The 17,738-nt window shown below is 30.1% G+C and overlaps 1 protein-coding gene and 2 long non-coding RNA genes across 3 annotated transcripts; 2 read left to right on the top strand and 1 right to left on the bottom strand.

Moving 5' to 3' along the window:
- Nucleotides 1-208: 208 nt before the first annotated feature.
- LOC136970526 (uncharacterized) lies at nt 209-5,696 on the bottom strand. The gene is made up of 4 exons (XR_010879997.1): nt 5,421-5,696; nt 3,444-3,496; nt 3,202-3,344; nt 209-1,428 (listed from the first exon to the last, which is right to left on the bottom strand). It is a non-coding gene; the product is annotated as an uncharacterized lncRNA (long non-coding RNA).
- A 1,987-nt stretch (nt 5,697-7,683) lies between these two features.
- On the top strand, nt 7,684-15,471 carry LOC136970722 (uncharacterized). The gene is made up of 2 exons (XR_010880022.1): nt 7,684-7,921; nt 15,082-15,471. It is a non-coding gene; the product is annotated as an uncharacterized lncRNA (long non-coding RNA).
- Nucleotides 11,038-13,323, top strand: LOC136970684 (uncharacterized). Its single transcript, XM_067265154.1, has 2 exons — nt 11,038-11,056; nt 12,288-13,323. The coding sequence occupies exon 2, from the start codon at nt 12,294-12,296 to the stop codon at nt 13,056-13,058; it is 765 nt and encodes a 254-aa protein (XP_067121255.1). The 5' UTR covers nt 11,038-11,056; nt 12,288-12,293; the 3' UTR covers nt 13,059-13,323.
- Nucleotides 15,472-17,738: the final 2,267 nt, after the last annotated feature.

Below are 17,738 nucleotides of genomic sequence, written 5' to 3'. Positions count from 1 at the left end.
TTATTAATATGATAAAATAATAGAATTTAAAACTTAATAAAAATGTAAATACTTTTTTTGTATAAATATAATTTATATTACCTAGTGTAATTTTTTATAATCAATTAATATGTATTTTAGTAAGGTTTGTAAAATATTTATTAATAACTGTTTATTTATATAATTTTTAATAAATGTACCCAATATATTATACAGATCTACTCATACAATCAATATATTTGATTTTAATATACATATTATACATATGGTATATTACATCAATAAATGTTTACAAAAACGTTCTGAAAGTATTTTTAATGAAATTTTACGTCATTGCCAGCGTATACAGTAATAAAATTATGTTTTGTGATGTGTTAAAAACATTAAATGATATTTACGAAATCATAAATAAATGAAGATGATGTAATATATGGTACATTATTGTAATCTTCAAAATTTATGTACGAATATATTCAAAATTTCTGTAAAATAAAGGTGTGAAAATGTGAAAGTTCAATTGTTTCGTTTTCATGCATACATTACAAAATACCTTTGAAAAATTAATTGATGTCAGGAGTTTTTCAAGGCACGTATTCCCAAAAATAAGAATTTTTAGTCATATTTCCAGTAGCCATGAGCTTTATACATTGTCTCAAAAATTAAAATGGAGTATTGCTCTCCTGGCATCACTTCCCATTAGACTGGTTTTCATACATTTCAGTAAACAAGATTTTGAGGTATGCAAGAAGCTTTGATGCAATTTTCCTCATTACACAAAAGACATTTTACACGTCTATCAAATCAGCAGCAGTTTCTCGAAGCATTTCTTTCCATTACAAGGTATGTTTTTCACTGCGCAAAAGTTTCTTTAGGCACGCTTTTTTCAAACTTATCATTCGACTAAATTTGTTTGAAATCAAGATATAGGCCTATTTATATTACCCATTACTTCTTCGTAAGAAGGTGGAAGATCTAAATCAATTGGTTTAGGTATCGAAGCAACTGAAGTAGCATTCTCGGGTGGAGCGGAAGGGACATACAATTGATTACTTGAATAATCACCGAATCTGTTAGTTGAGTCAGTCGTTAGATGTTCAGTTCTTGTTGAAGTCGCTACAGACCAATCTGCAGTTTGATTTGGAGATCTTCCACTTATTACAGTAGCTTGAGAGAGGGATGATGCAGCACTTTCATTCATTATCCAGCATTGCACACAAATCATTACAGAAAATACACCACCAATTATCACTAAAACAATTCCTAAAACTTTTAATGGATGATCAGATATTGATTCGGCGAATGGTTTGGCTGTTTTTTTCACAAAAAACATCAAACTCAAGCCCACACCTATACAAACGATACCAATAATGAAAATATTTATCCTGTTTGCCCTAGAATTGCATAATGTGCAACTATCATACGATGGCATTCTGTTTCATTTGAGAAATACTGAAAAACATAAAAGCATACAAATTAATATTAATATTAATAAACATAAAATAAATCGTAAGATAAAATGAAGTTTCCTACAAAATTTAAACAATGATTGGCTAGAAATAGGTTTGTCTCAACGATGATTGGTCAGTGGAAATCATTTTCAATTTAAATATTTTCAAATCTATTTACGTGTTTTTTAATCGGCTATAATTAAGATTATAAATTAATTTTCATTAAAATTTTGTGTTATTTTTTTACTACACCTCACAAGATTGCTTTGCCGATATATATAGCACGCCTTATCCTAAAGTTTTTTGCCAACTGCACAAATATCAATTTTGTTATTGCGATTCCGATAAATCTTAGTGTTAATAAACTGTAAATAAAACCCAAAATCGGACAATTAATTACTACAGAAACATGGGATTGCTAGTGCACAATTCAAAATTCTCATTACACATTTTGTGCCCAGTTGCAGGGCACAAAATGTGTAATGTTAGAATATGCACTGATATATAAGAACTTTTATGTTTATTAATATTTTTCCTGCCATAAATTAAATGGAAAATGAATAAGAATAATTCGAGTCAGATTAAAATAATTTATACATTATTTTATGAGTAGGAAAATTCAATATTATTCGAGGCATTAGAATAATGGGTATTTGGGTTATTTCTTCTGGGAATTTGCTGCCTCGCCTGCACTAGGTTTAAAATAAATAAATAAAATGTCAAAGGGATGTCCGGTATAAATAAATATTTTATATAAAAATTTAACAAATGTTAATTCGTGTAACTTTTGTTTACAGGAAATTTAATTTTCCTTATCTACGGGCAAGCAAAATTAAGGAAAATCTTTTATATGGACAGAGATGAACTGTTGTACTAATTTCATGAGAGGTTTTAAATACTAAAACCATACGAAATTTTCATATTTATATGGTTAATTGCACAAAACCAATATTAAATTTAATTAATTACAGTCAAACCTCCGAACAACGGCCACTGACGGGAATATAAAAATTAGTCATTGTTTGGAAGTTATCTTGTGCCCCTGAAAAAATGGCCGCTGTTTAGAGGTGGACGTTATTGGAGGTTCGACTGTCCTAAATACAAAAGAAAATATAATCATTTTATAATTTATAATTAATATTATTAACAAAATATATTATTTAAAATAGGAAAAAACCTTTAGATCATATAAAAAACAAAAGTAACAAGTGTCCGATACAACTGAAGATTTGTATATCTGATTGACACTTTCATTTACGTGTTGGAATGAATTTCTGTAAACAGAAGAACTTGATCATAATAAACAAAATTCATATTTTATAATATGCATAATATGCAGATTTATTGTATAAGATATATAGTAAATCCATATACATTTATCAGGTATCACTCGTACAGCGAAACAGTGTTGTACGAGTGATACCTGCATTTTTATTATAAAAGACGTATTAAAATTGAGCTTCCGGGGGAAGTAACGTAGGAGAAGACGAAGTTGAGAGCATCTTCTAGCAAGATTGTGGCACAGTCCTTGAAGCAGAAGGTAACTAAAATTGATGTTAGTGACCGAAATGTAAACCTGTATTCACTTCTGTACACCTGTTAGTGCTGTGGATATCCACAGCGCTAACAGTTGCTTATTGCACATACACACATGTATATAAAGGTAAACTCTTATGCAACTATTAAACAAATGCACTTACAACATGCACATAAGAGTAAACTTCTATAAGCAGGTTATAAGTGCATTTGTAACACTCAGATCCTGTATACTTACTCGATTTCTTTCTTTTATTAGTTCATTTCTAAAGGTAAGGAGAGTCTGTTCCTAAGCATTCTGGTTACACTACTGCTTTAAAGGATAATGTCACAATCTGCTGGGATGCTGGAGGATCTTCTCTGTCTTAAGACCTGTTAAAGCTTTCAAAGAAGTCACACATACATAGAAAGAAAGAATATAAAATAAAATTCTGTATTTAATAGTTAACTAGAATTTAATGTTAAAATTTAAATGTATACCTTTTAAAAGCTTATATTTCTTGACTTGGGTTGTTATGGATTATTGAAAACTTCTAAAAAGTAATAAATATTTAATTATGATTATAATTATAATTTTAAAATTTTACTGTAAATAGTACTAATTAAACTAACAATTCAAAGTACGGAACAGACACTAGACTCTACATACTTTCTATTGGTTATAGAGATTTAAAAACAAAATACTTATAAAAATTCTTAAACATTGTTAAAACAATTAAAAATTTAATTTAAATGTATAAAAGTATTGTGCTTAAAATACTTTTATATTGTGATATACAGATACAGTAATTGTGATAGTATCTGTAATACATAATAATAACGAGCAGGATCAACTATCGTTGTTTACTTAACTATTAAGTTTACTGTAGCAGTGTAGAGCGAATCGAAGGGAAGATGCCAATTTTTTGTTATTTTCAAACTGTGACTTCAGATATTGTCATGTGTTTGTACAATGGACCATTGGACAAATGTTGAGAACGGATAGTTGGCTACCGTTACCACATTTTCTACCTTTGAGAAGAATAAAAGCTAGGTAAGAACGAAGTTTCCTGTTGTGAAATGTTTCTAGAGTAATTTTAAAACAAAAATTGCGAAAAACAATTAATGTGTAATGTAGTAAGGTTTTAAAGTTTCCGTTGTTCAGCTACGTCGGTCCTGATCGGACCTGCTAGGCTCAACTATGCATCTTACCCCAACAAATGGGAAAGATGCCACTTTTTTCTTGGGATAACACGCCTATTTTCAATAAATTTTTGTTTCCTCGTTTTATTTCACGATATGCGTAGAAATTATATGAGGACTCCTCAAAGAGGTTCCTGGATTGAAGAAAGCCATAGAGCACGTTAAATGAACGGGGTGAACTTAATTAACAATACTTATACTGTGCTGTTACACTTAAAAGTACTTTGTACTACGTATGCAATAAATTAAATTCGGTTTAAGATATTCGAGAATTAATTTCATGCAATTATATTTGTTATCTTACCCCAATCCTTTAGACATCACACCCGGATACTCGGGATGAGATGCATAAAATTCCAGAGTGAAAAAGTCGTCATTGCAAACACAATACATTATTATTTTTGATATACTCAAAAGTTTCGGTTAATGTTACCTATGGTTCCAAAATGGCGGCTCGTCTCTGATTCCAGCAAATAGAAGAAACAGTGGGGACGCACGTTCTAACCTAACCTAACCTAACCTATTCTAATAAATTACCATAATTATTACAAACAAAATTATTATATCTATAATATATCGTAAAGCTTTACTTATATCTATAAATACTGTATATCACAAATGATAATAATAATTACTATTTACTTTATTTTGATCATTCAGAAAAATGCTGAAATTAAGCTTAATTATGTATAGAAAAGTGAGAATAATTAATTTAATTATATTGAATTTTTTAAAGCTTATAAAATTTTAAATTTGCTTAATCAACTTATTAAATTACATTAATTATTGCCTCTCGAGTCTATATTTAAGCAATATCTAAGCTTAAAATATGTAATTAAAACATAAAAATAATAATAAAATTTGTTGAAAAGTAGACTGAAAGATTTTTGTCTCTAGCATTATCTTTTTCAAGGTCTTTACTCTGACTGAAACAACCTTGACGAATAAATTACTATACCGAAACTGGAAATACAAACTGTTTTAAACAGGTTTATTTTTCCCTTTGATTCGATATAAATTCGTATTAAAAAGTTATCAAATTATCACGAAGCTAATACTTAACATGATTACAACAAAAAACAATTATTAAACTGCCACAAAATTATAACTTTTCTGACAACTTTGTTAGTGTTTACCACTTAAACAATACAAAAAAAAAAAAAAAAAAAAAAAATTACGATTAAATTCACTTGTGTATTATCAGCGCTCCACAGGATGCTCTTTAGAACGGAAGTTTAAATTTAATTACTTAAAACTCAAAATAATTATACTTACCTGCATCATACGAGTTCCACTAATCTTTAATTTTAGGGCGCGATTTCTGTAAATTCATTCTTTACGTATCTCGTGCTTCGCAATTCGGTGACGTCACGTGGCGTCATACAGGCCACTTCACTTGGGCGATGTCTCCGACGTTCGTTCCAATAGTATGACGTCATATATGTATACACAGTTTCTACTATCTAAAGTTATACATTGCTCCGTTATCTGGTGTTGTATGCAATAATTACGTATATGTTTATTCGTAAAAAAATATATGTGTTATTTATAAACCTGTACAGTATATATGTGGGAGGGATCGCGATTCTAAGAATCTTGTACATCCTTCTTCTTTCTCTGCCATCTGGTGTTATTTATTAAAATTATAAAACGTACAGTAAGTTATTTGTATAAAGTATTATAAATTTTATAGAATTTAAGGTTTAAAAGTATTTTAAAATTTAATAATTGCATTGGAAATTGAGAACCTTTTTGGCTTTTTATTGTAATATTGCATTAACGCCGTTATTTAGGAACTGGTGAACAAACCAGTGTTTAAAAACACTTAGAATGCAAAAGTATTTTTACGTAATATAATTAATAAGTAATAGTTGTGTAATATAAATAAATTGCACACTGTTCTACGTATCATATGAAATATTCTTATATTAAAAATATCTTCAAATATACCTGTTATATTTATATCTTGTAATGAGCAATATTCTTCTAAATTTATGAAAAATTTATATTTTATATGAAGTTATAAATTTTCAATGTATTAATTATTCTGTGAAGCATCGAAGCAGGAACTTGTGATGAAGCAGGAACTTCCAATTAATGTATTGTTTAACACGTAAGGAAACACGTCATTTCTTCCACCGAATCTGGTTAAATCAGAAGATATTACAAAATTTTTATACTATATTTCTTAAAATATAAAGCCTATTATAATTTGGAGCCACAATAAAATCCTGTTCTGTGATCACCAGAGACATTTGACTCCAGTACCGAACACAGAGGTCTAAAATTCATATAACAATGCATTTCGATCCTCAATGGACCCTCCTCAGCCACAACAATATGAATAATCAACCACGTACAATACAATAGTTGTAAAAGCTCATATATAACCGATTTAGTTAATAAATTATTTAATATACATTATTTAATTTATTTTATTTGTTTCAATATATTAATAAATTAATAAAGAAAAACCCACTTAACACAGTCTCACATGAGGTATACGTTTGAACTGTGAATAGAAATGATATACGAACGGTTACAGTTTAACCATGTAACGTGTTACTATTGTGTTATATTGAAGATTTGTTTTTTTTTTCATTTGTTAAAAATATTTATGTAATAATTAAGCTAAATGTTGTATATGAGCTTTTAAAACTATTGTACGTGGCTGATTATTCATATTGTTGTGGCTGAGGAGGGTCCATTGAGGACCGAAATGCATCCCAAAGCCTTTATTTCAATGTGATCTCGATTACTTGGCTCCATTTCAGTTTGATAAGCCTCATATCTCGATCAACTGGCTATTTGGATAACTATTAAATTAATTATTAAATTCAAATTTATTTGTTCGAACTTCAAAACGTTGTTTCTAAAACACTTGTGATGACAAATACAGTTTATACTGTACAGTATAAACTGTAAACTGTAAACTGTACAGTATAAAGTCAATATCCTCAATACAATCAGTAAACTGTACAGTATAAAGTCAGTATCCTCAATACAATCGTCGCGTACGTGTTAATAAAAGGTATTTATTAATTATTCGAATATTTTTAAATTTTGAGTTATACCTCCTTTGGGTACAGTACATCCTCATCTGCAACCTTGACTGTACTATGGCGCGATATTGAAGGTATTTTTAGTATTAGAATTGACTTTTTATCGAATATTCTTTAGCACGATATCGTTAAAGAAGTCCCCACAAGAGCTTTGTACCCCGAGAGTTGTATTGTCCCTATTCATTTCATAAAATACGCATCCCATTAATTGTAATAAAGGTTATTTATTACTATTTTAACTAATTTTGAATAAAAGATTTTAATAGAAAAAATGAGAATTAATAAATAATAACAATTTTAAAAAATTTTCCCCATACGCACACCTTCGAAATTTCAGCGCTGAAGGGGCTGAAGTGTTTAGCGCCATCTGGTGTTAAAATTATTAAATAAATAAATAAATTTAATTTCGGTATTTAATTTCATTAATTTTATTTATTTCTATTAACATATCGTCAATAATGTGTATTATTATATTGGATTTCTGTTAATACGCAGAGAATGGACGGTTTCTAAAAACAGACATAATTGGCTGACATAACACTCAAGGACGAATGGGCGTCGCACTGACGCAAATATGTCTAGTAACATCGACAATTCCGTCGGGAGGAAATACGTTTTGCAACTTTAAATTTAATTTATAAAGTGTCGAACGAGGTAATTGACGGAATTAAAACAAAAGAGTGTTAAATTATACTGAAGTAACACAGAGTAAACGTAAGTACGAACTATATAATTTAGCAGGTAGAATTGAACATTTCACAATGAATGTAATTTATCATTTATAAGTGCGACTGAGAAATAAATGAAGGTACTGTACCAAACACTACGCAGGCTGTCACACGAGTGACGTCAGCCATTCCCCACATTTTCGAATACAACAACTGGGTCGGGTTATATTTATACATGTTGTTACCCCCGGTGCCATTGATTTCGTTAACACGAAATTACGTTTTAGATACGCTGTGATGATTTACTTACGTATGTGTGACGTAATACAGAAAGAAACAGATGGTGATATACAGTAGAACCACTGGATTATATATTATTAGGCCTAATCATTGAATCGATCTAAAACAGTTAATCACGAATAATATAACAATACAAATAATGGTGATTGTCGTATTTTCCTGCATATTAAGTAATTAACTGAATTATAAAAGAATAAATAATATTAGCATGCAGTACGTAATTAATAATTTCTGGCTGACTGCTTCAATTATTTTATTAGGAGAGTCAGGATGCATTCTTCCTCCCTCATGGGAATCGAATAATTGAATATTAAATTAATAAAACAGTATAGTACAGGTTATTTTCTTGATCAAAATGACGATTTTTTGCTTAGACATGATCCGGAAGGTTTTATATTCAGACTACATTCTATCAAAAAAGGCCTCATATTTATAGAGCCTCAACTGTATTCATCAGAATTTATTCATCTAACCACCCCCAATGATTTATTTCTGGCTTCGGGACTGATGAGACACCTCCCTTCTATCTCTCTACTCCTTTAACTTAAATTTACCAAAATTTAATAACATCGATGTCCCATTCATAGAAATAACTTTGCCAAATTTCAAAACTTTTAGTTTATCCAGTCCTGAAGTATAATACAAATGGCCTTCCCAGACAATTTTTTAAGGATTTTCTTTTCACATTTTTGGACTCTTGGAGTTAAAATATCGAGAAATACAAAAATCTGGGGGAGGGGGAATTTTACTGATTATTAAACTTTCACTATGTTCTATAACATAAGGCCTCCTTGCACGTGTTTCGCACAGGAATTGTTTAGCAAGCAATCAAATAAATAAATAAAAAGATTGTTTCATTAGATACATTTTAATGCTTAGTAGAACTACAAATGTGTTATAATTGTGTTCGAAATAGATAAGTTTTCAATTGTGTCGACACGTGTCAAACAATGATAAAATAGAGTTTTTAACTCAAGAAAATGTTTCTCCAAAAGAAATGGAAGCACGATTAGTGGTAAGTTTATTTTGTTGGAACTGTGGACAAAGTCAATTATTCTGCAACGTGACACCGCTAGACCTCCACACTAGTACTTTCACATCAGGAGCCATACAAAACTCCAATTTAAAGTTTCGAACACTCAAAAACTTTGATCCTTTCCCGTACTTTCAAGAGAGATCTCGAAGGAATCCATTTCACCTGTCACAAACCATCACGAGGAAATGTTCCGAGAATAACATGAAGATTTCTAGAAACTAGTCTCAAAAACTTTAGTTAAACATTGCCAAACACGTAGAGAAACGAAGTGTTCTAATTAAATTAGAAATATCTGAACATTGTTGTTCTTTTGAGTTTCATTTTGAAGTCATACCATTGAGGTTGTGTATAAGTGTAGTGGCATTACTGATTGAATACTCCTCTAAATACGAATTTTAGAATATTTTTTTTCTTCCTTTCTTTCTTATTTTTGTGTCCGAGTGGATTAAACTACTAAACACTACTAGTAGTGGTGAGTTTTTAAACTAAATCTTTCTCGCTGAAGTCTCTTCTGCTTGGCCATTTAATTGATGTTAAACCGATTTAGCAAGTTTCATATAATATCCGTTTAGAAGTTCTAAAACATATTGAACACATTGTAAACCGAAGCACAAACGGATTAGCGAGTGAAAATAAGATGAAAATTCTAAATAAACTAAGGCAACGTAATACAGCGGCAATCAACCAAGGGGTGTACCAGAGGGAATTTCTATTGGAAATTAATATTATTAATCTTGATAGTTATGTGACATCAAAGAACGATGATGAAATATTTCAATATTTTGTATTGTTAGATTCGCTAACATGGATTCTTTCTGTAGGATCCATGAGAGAAACTAGTTATTCGAGTTGCTCATGTAAAACCAAGTTTTAAATTTGCTGCGTAAGGATAATGTATCGATGAATACTTTCATTATACAAAAATAATGATGCAAATGGTGGTAACAATTGTATACTAGTAACTTCAATTTATGAGCAATATCAAGACAGAAATCCAGTGTTAAAACAGCTGTCAAGTGGACACAGCTGTTTCGACACTGAACACACTTTTTCCTTGATTAAAATTATTAAAACAAGTAACTCAATTCAATTATTTTTTGTAGCAACTTATAATTATAAGTCGAATATCGTGAATTATGTTTCTTGGTATCGTCTTCGTGTGTATTGTACTGTATAATACTTTTGTTTTTATATCAGTGACTGTTTTTACCATTCCTAACTGTTATCACATCCGACGTATGTTTGATATTCATTGACGAATTTCTGATACAGAATCGATAAATTCTTAGTTTTCGTTTTACTTTTGGCTCTCTCTGTCCCTGTACGCAGTAAATGGGGCTTTTTATTTTCTTCCGTACCCATCGTAGGTTCGGTCAGGTACACAATGAAGGCGTTAGAAGATGAAGACAGGTGCGAAATATCCAGGACAAAACTACCCATTAAAATCCCTGGGGTTCTCCACCTGGATTCAATCCTGGATCCCTCAGAGCAGTAGGCTGATGCCTTAATCGCCTGGTGACTATCCATCCACGAATTCTTACTTTAATACCATTAAGATTTAGTGATCAGAACCACGCCATGACTTCTTGAAGTAAATTCTTGTTTGGAGTTGTACATAATTAGCAAAACTGTACAGGAATTATTTCGAATTAAGAAAATTTTCAATGAAGAAAGTACGAAGGTAGGAAATTTGCTGTATATGTACCGTATGCCTATTATAACGTTAAAATACTTTTTACTAAATACTTTAACAGATAGATGATAAAGAGCAAGAAAAAAAGAAAATAACAAATGGAAGAAAGAATGTAAATTGTTCTGCTAAATTTTTTATTATATCGTGAGAAGGTAAATAAAGAAGATAAATGATTAAGATGATAATGATAAATGATAATGATTAAATGATAAATGATTGATAAATGATAATAAAAGATAAATAATTAACTTCATAACTGAGTTATAAATTACATTTTCAAATGAATAAAAAGATCAGGTGTTAAACAACTGATATTATAACTGCAGTTTGACTCTGTGTGAAAGCCATTTTTAAAAAAACAATTCCACATTTGCAGCATAATATATATGGCAGATTATTAGTTATTAATGTTTCAATGTCTGCCGTCAGTGACAGAGTGAATAAAACCTCTGGTCGTGGGTTCGTGCCTAGTCAATAGGCTGGTCAATACGTTAGGAACACCTAAATAGGGGCCATTTCCCCTTAGAAAGTCTTCCTGAGAACGAAATCTTTTGCAAAATTTGGGTTTTCGAAGGTTGCTGTGTTTGCGAAAGTCAGTGGGAAGAGGAAATATTGGATAACTATAAACAACATACTTTTAAACATGTAGGTACATAATCAGTATTTCTTTAAACAACGTTGTTAAAAGAGTTATATATTTTATGTTATGTTTTGATATTAATATACATGGTATATATTCGTATGGAGCAGATTACACAGGTTAATGGTGAACTCTTGAAGCTATTTACTTGTTTGGATAGATGATGGATTTCAAATAGCTCAATGGGAGCTTTGTGGAGAGAGCAATCTTTGTAGATGTGTATCATTCTTGTCATTCGTTATTTATCGTTATTTATTTTTATAATAATAATAATTTCTGTTATGTTCTTACATTATCTTTTCAACCGATCAGTTCTGACGAAAAATTCATTTCTAAACTTTGCATTTTGTAGCGTATTTCATTTTCTAACAACGACATAAGCTTTCTCTCATAGAATACACGATTAAAGTAACTGGAGAGTGTTTAGAATAATCTAAAATGTATTTCACTATCAACAATATAAAAAAAACATAATAAAAATAATTGTTTTAATACCGGATTTGTGACTGGTTATAAAAAAAAATTCGATATTTGATGTTAGAAAAGTACTCAATAGTTGCTACCATGTTATTAAAAAATTCCATTTCCAAAACTCTTTTACTTTTTACAAAGTTATCCATTAATTAATTTAGATTTATTAATAGATTTAAGCATAGAGGTGACTTTTTTTATATTACAGTATATGATTAAGTGTTATAATGAACTATAACACTAATAAATAAATACTCTCTCTTTTTCTTTAGGCAAACATGATGCGACAACAGAATATGTATGGCAGTCCTTGGTACAGAGGATATATGCCACGTTCTTATATTGCTCCTCATAAACTGGCATCGTTCGGTTGTGCCGTCTATTTGATTGCTTTTGGAATAATTACTATTTTTGCCGGAACGATAGCAACAGTCGTGAGTAACCATGCTGATCGGCTATCTAGACAACACGATGAAGATCCCAGATTTCAAGATCCCTTTTTCAAAAAGGCAAGAGAAGATCGTAAAAAAGCTGGTTTTGGTCACGATGATATAACTAATGTAGTTCGTATAGTTGGTACAGTTTTTATTTGTATCGGTGTAATATGCATTCTTTTTTCTATCGGCTTATGCTGTTTTGCAAAGTTTCACATGGATAAACGCAGCAAGAATCAAAACAATTCATCCGTGACTCCGTTGAATGAAGGTTATATGCAGCAGGGTAGTACTTATCCTCCTCCACCGCCTGGATCTTATCCGCAACAGCCACAACCACCACCTGGTTCGTACCCACAACAGCCACCATCACCACCTGGTTCGTATCCCTCGCAATATACTCCAGTTTCTGGCTCGTATCCACCGCAACCTGTAATAGCAGGCGTCTATTCTCAACAAGCCGCTCCTAGTTATCCGTATCCTCCTCCAACTCAACACCCTCCGCCATCTGAACCGTACGTAAGTGAAAAGACTGCTTTAGCACCTTATCCTGAATCGCAAGGATCTCTTCAGGCTAATGCATCTCCAATTGGTTTTAAAGAAGGATAAAACCATGCCTTTTTGAATTCTTCTTTACAGAATTTTCACATATATAATAGCTATTTGAAATATTGCTGTTGATGTGAATTGTATTGCTTACAATATAAAATATATATATTTTTATTAAAAATTAAAAAAAAAAAAAAAGTGTTATTTATATCTGAACTTAAACTTAACTGCCTTCGAAATATGATAATTTTGTACTTAAAATTACGTTACTTTCACAAATTTGATGATAAATTTTGTAAGAAAATCGAAAATACAATTTAAAAATGATAGATTTTCAGTATTAAGTTGCATCTAAATCGAGATCTGAAGTGAGGAAATCGAGATCTGAAGTGAGGAAATCGAGATCTGAAGTGAGGAAATCGAGATCTGAAGTGAGGAAATCGAGATCTGAAGTGAGGAAATCGAGATCTGAAGTGAGGAAATCGAGATCTGAAGTGAGGAAATCGAGATCTGAAGTGAGGAAATCGAGATCTGAAGTGAGGAAATCGGGATCTGAAGTGTTTGCAAATAGTTTTATAATAATCAATACAAGAAATATTTTTCACTTTTATAAGCAAAGCCTTTCTTGTTGTTAAATTATACGAAGATATATTTTTTAATATACATTTATGTAAAATATATATATATATTTTACATAAAAGTAAATATTATTTACAAGCATTTCGCTACTTTATGAAATGTATATTGTTAACGCAAACTTACGCAAATGTTAAAATTGAAAGCGCATCAAGAATTTAAATAATAAAAATACATGCTAATTGTATGAAATTAGACAATTGATTTTTTTTTATCTATAAATGAAATTTGTATAATCTGTTTGTGTAAAGTGCCACTAAGAGTAATAAAAAATAATTATATGTTTGAGTTCTTGTAAACTTTATTGCAATATTTTTAAAAACTCTTATCTAACTTTAAAATTAAGTCTTTTGCTTGTTTTTAATAATTAATATAGAAGTTATTTTTACATAAAAATCTTGTAACAGAGCTTCGCCCACAAGTTTTTTTTTTTTTAACTTAGATCAGATAAATCACTGACACTAGCTCAAAGTAATAATAGTAATAATACTTTGTATTGTATTGTACACGGCTTTTATGAATTGTGTGTAATAACCGAATCGTGGCAAAGGGACCGAACGTGTGATATAAAGCTATAACGAATGTATACAATACAATACAAAACAGCATAGCTGTATATAAGTATAATAGACGAGGTGGTGGTACTATGTTTTTATTTCCTGTAAATAATAATAATAAAATATGAATATCTAGATAATGTTTTAGTAATTAAGTTATCTAAATATAAAATCGTATTAATTAAAGTAACTTACATTCTTTTCACCTATACAGATCTTGTGTTTACTTAAGGTGGAAAAAATCTTAATTATTATTTGGCTGATAACGAAGGATATTATGTGATGACTTTAATTTGAATTGTAATTATATAAATTATATTATGTGGAAACTTTAATTTGTTAAATATTATCTAGTAGTAATAACATCACTGAATACTTGAGTCGAACAATGAAAGAACTGGTGTGCGCGGATCTTGTGCAACAATATGCACATGATCCTAGAGCTTTTTGCAATTTATTCTTAGATTTACGTGTAAAATTAGTAAAAACGTTAATAGAAGTTTATCGAATTTATAATCAGATAAAATACAACTTTTACAATGTTTCATCTCGAGCTGCTTGCAGGCCTCTTCCTCTCATCATAAGAGAAAACGAACATTTTGCTGATATGACTATAAATATTTATACTATACAATGAAATACTTCAATTTCTTGTCTTTAAATAGTTACAGTATAGATGGAATTCCCTCAATTTTTCTGTGCAAAATAAAATAGTTTCTTCTGTTCATATGCATCTACCTATCCTCCAAAACACAAAGAACACTTATAATCTTCTGTGCAAGGAACGGCCATATTAGCAAGTGTCTAGTATATTTAATAGGTAACATTTAGATAAATTTAATATTGTGATGAATGAATAAAATATATATATATATATTTTTTTTCTTCAGGAAAATATGCAGCGATATCATCGAAACTCGAATAGAAATACGTGGCATGGAAGATATATGAAACGTTACTATGCTGTTCCTCATTGGCTGTTATACTTCGGTTGTATCATTTGTTTCATCGGTTTTGGGATTCTTTTACTGATAGGTGGAATAATAGCAATGGCTGAAAGTAAACGTTCCGATACTCCACCAAAGCAAGAAGAGGATCCAACAGTTGAAAACGAATTTTTTAAAAACGCAACAGAAGAGGAACGCGAAGAACATCATATTTCTCATAATATTGTAACTAATGTAAATTTTATAATTGGTATAGTTCTTCTTACTATTGGTGGAATATTCCTTATTTCTGCCGCAGGTTTATGCCTTTATGCAAAATATTATGTAAAGAAACGCAGTGAGAAACAAAATAATCCAGCAGCAACTCCATTGAATCAAGACTATATTCAGCAAGGTGGTACTCATCCTCCTCCACAGCCTGGATCTTATCCACAAGAGCCACAACTGCCGTCGTTTCCACTTGATTCGTATCCGTCACAATCTGTAATGCCTCAAGAAGACTTTCCTCCTAGTTCTTATTCTTCTCCAACTCAACAACCCCCATCGTCTGAACCATATCCAACAGAATCTTATCCTGTATCTCAAAGATCTAATATTGTCAACCTACCATCAACTACTTGTAAAAAAGGATAAGCTCTATAGCTTTTGAAATTAGCCATTATGTAATTATCACACAAACAATTATAATATAATATAATATATATATATTGTTGGGTTAATATATGAAATTTTATATATTTAATTTAAAAATTTTTAAGTGTCTGAATCCGTCAAAGAAACAAGAAAATACAGTACTTTTGTATTTGTAATTAATTTAAGACTATAGTTATTTAATTATACTCTAATTTTAAAATCAATTTAAATACTCTTTGTTATTCTGTATTATGAGGATTTATTTTTATATAAAATATATTTGAAAAAATATGATTCGTTGATTTAAATTTTTGGAGCAATTTGCTATTTAATAAAATACATATTGTTGATTAAGAAAATTATATACAACTTGTTATTAAATTGAATTTATTGAAAACAAATCAAGAATTTAAATAAAAAAACATTATTAATTTTTAATTATATAAAATGATTGTTCTATAATTTATTAAGCTTTCCATTATTATTATAGGAAAGGACGGAAAAGTCTTACATCTTTACCAGAAATAAATACAGAGATTAACAGAGATGATTTTCAGAATAGTGATAATGTCAATGCTATTCTATCGCATATTTAAAACTTTAGTGCAATGGGAGTTTTTAATTCTAATAAATTATATTATAAAAGTAACATAAAAAAGGAATTAATATTGACAGATTTGCCAAAAAGTCTGATTTTTTATTATAAAAATAAAGTTATTCTTTTACATTCTTCATTAGTCACCATATGTATAGAAAGTAAATAAAATACTATGGAAGAAGGAGAGGAACAAAAGAATTACAGGCATTTTTTATGTATAAAAATGCCTGTAATTCTTATTTCAATTTGAATTCAAATTGCAATCTTTTTCACTTTTTTACACCTGAAATAGTATCTATTAACAACTGTAGATGGCAGCTGTAGATGCAGACAACGTGTAGACGTAACTCTCAAGGACAACCAGGCGTAACGCTCAGACTGAATGTTTACTACATAAAGCTTGTGAATAATGATATAGCTATAATAGAAGAAATAAATTTGAAGGGGCTTAACTATAATTGATGATAGATAATTAGTTGAATTGATTAATGAACGAACGTAACCCAGTAGAAATTACGTAATATTCGTAAGTACCCACTTTTAATTTAGTAGAGTTAAAAGTTTATAGAAAATACCACACCCTGAAGGTTACATTTCATTATCTGTAAATTTAAAATCAGAGTAACTGATATTACATACATTCAGTTCGAACGTGAATGCCATATAACACTTTCGAATATGATAATGCGATTGACAAGGTGGTGTTTAGATTTGTTGTGGCCTTAAGCTATAATGTTTGAGGCCCTTCACCTCCACTAAATATTAATACGTATAATAGTGTGAGACCCTGTTATAATCTTGTAGCGTGAGGCCTCCAGTTGTAGTTTTTAGGAGTGTTAATCCAACCTTACAGATCGTGTTACGTTTACAGTATTTAACGAACGTTTTAATTTATTCGCCATTGCTTGTTTCTAGTATTTTTGAATATTTAAACATGTTATTCACAGATTTTACTACTACTTATTAATTTTAACATTTCTAGAAGCGTTACGTTAATAACTGCCAAACACAACGTTGCACTCAGCTTCGTTACGCTTCACTACGCTTCAGATATTTACATATACAATAACGTGTTCTGTATGACTTATATCCTGTAAAATAATTAAACCGCAGAACATTGGTTTTATTACTATTGACTGAGATCTTTGGTCAAATTAATGAGGTCCTATTTAGAAATTTGTGACAGTTGTTGATTAGTTTAATGTCACCGGCATAAGCAACCGTGGAGGAGTGAGTAGACAATATTTTATTAATGTAGTCTATGAAGAATAGGGTACTAACAAGTAGTCTAAGTACCGACCCTTTAAGGATATACAGAAGGGGAGAATTCTTCAAAACAAAGTCGGAATGTTTTAGTTTGTATTTGCGT

The sequence above is a fragment of the Centruroides vittatus genome, unplaced genomic scaffold (genome assembly GCF_030686945.1).
Source record: "Centruroides vittatus isolate TY-2023 unplaced genomic scaffold, ASM3068694v2 contig_1049, whole genome shotgun sequence".
Taxonomy (NCBI): Eukaryota; Metazoa; Arthropoda; class Arachnida; order Scorpiones; family Buthidae; genus Centruroides; species Centruroides vittatus.
The sequence above is the reverse complement of the archived record's forward strand: the minus strand, read 5'-3'. Positions and strand labels throughout refer to the sequence as shown.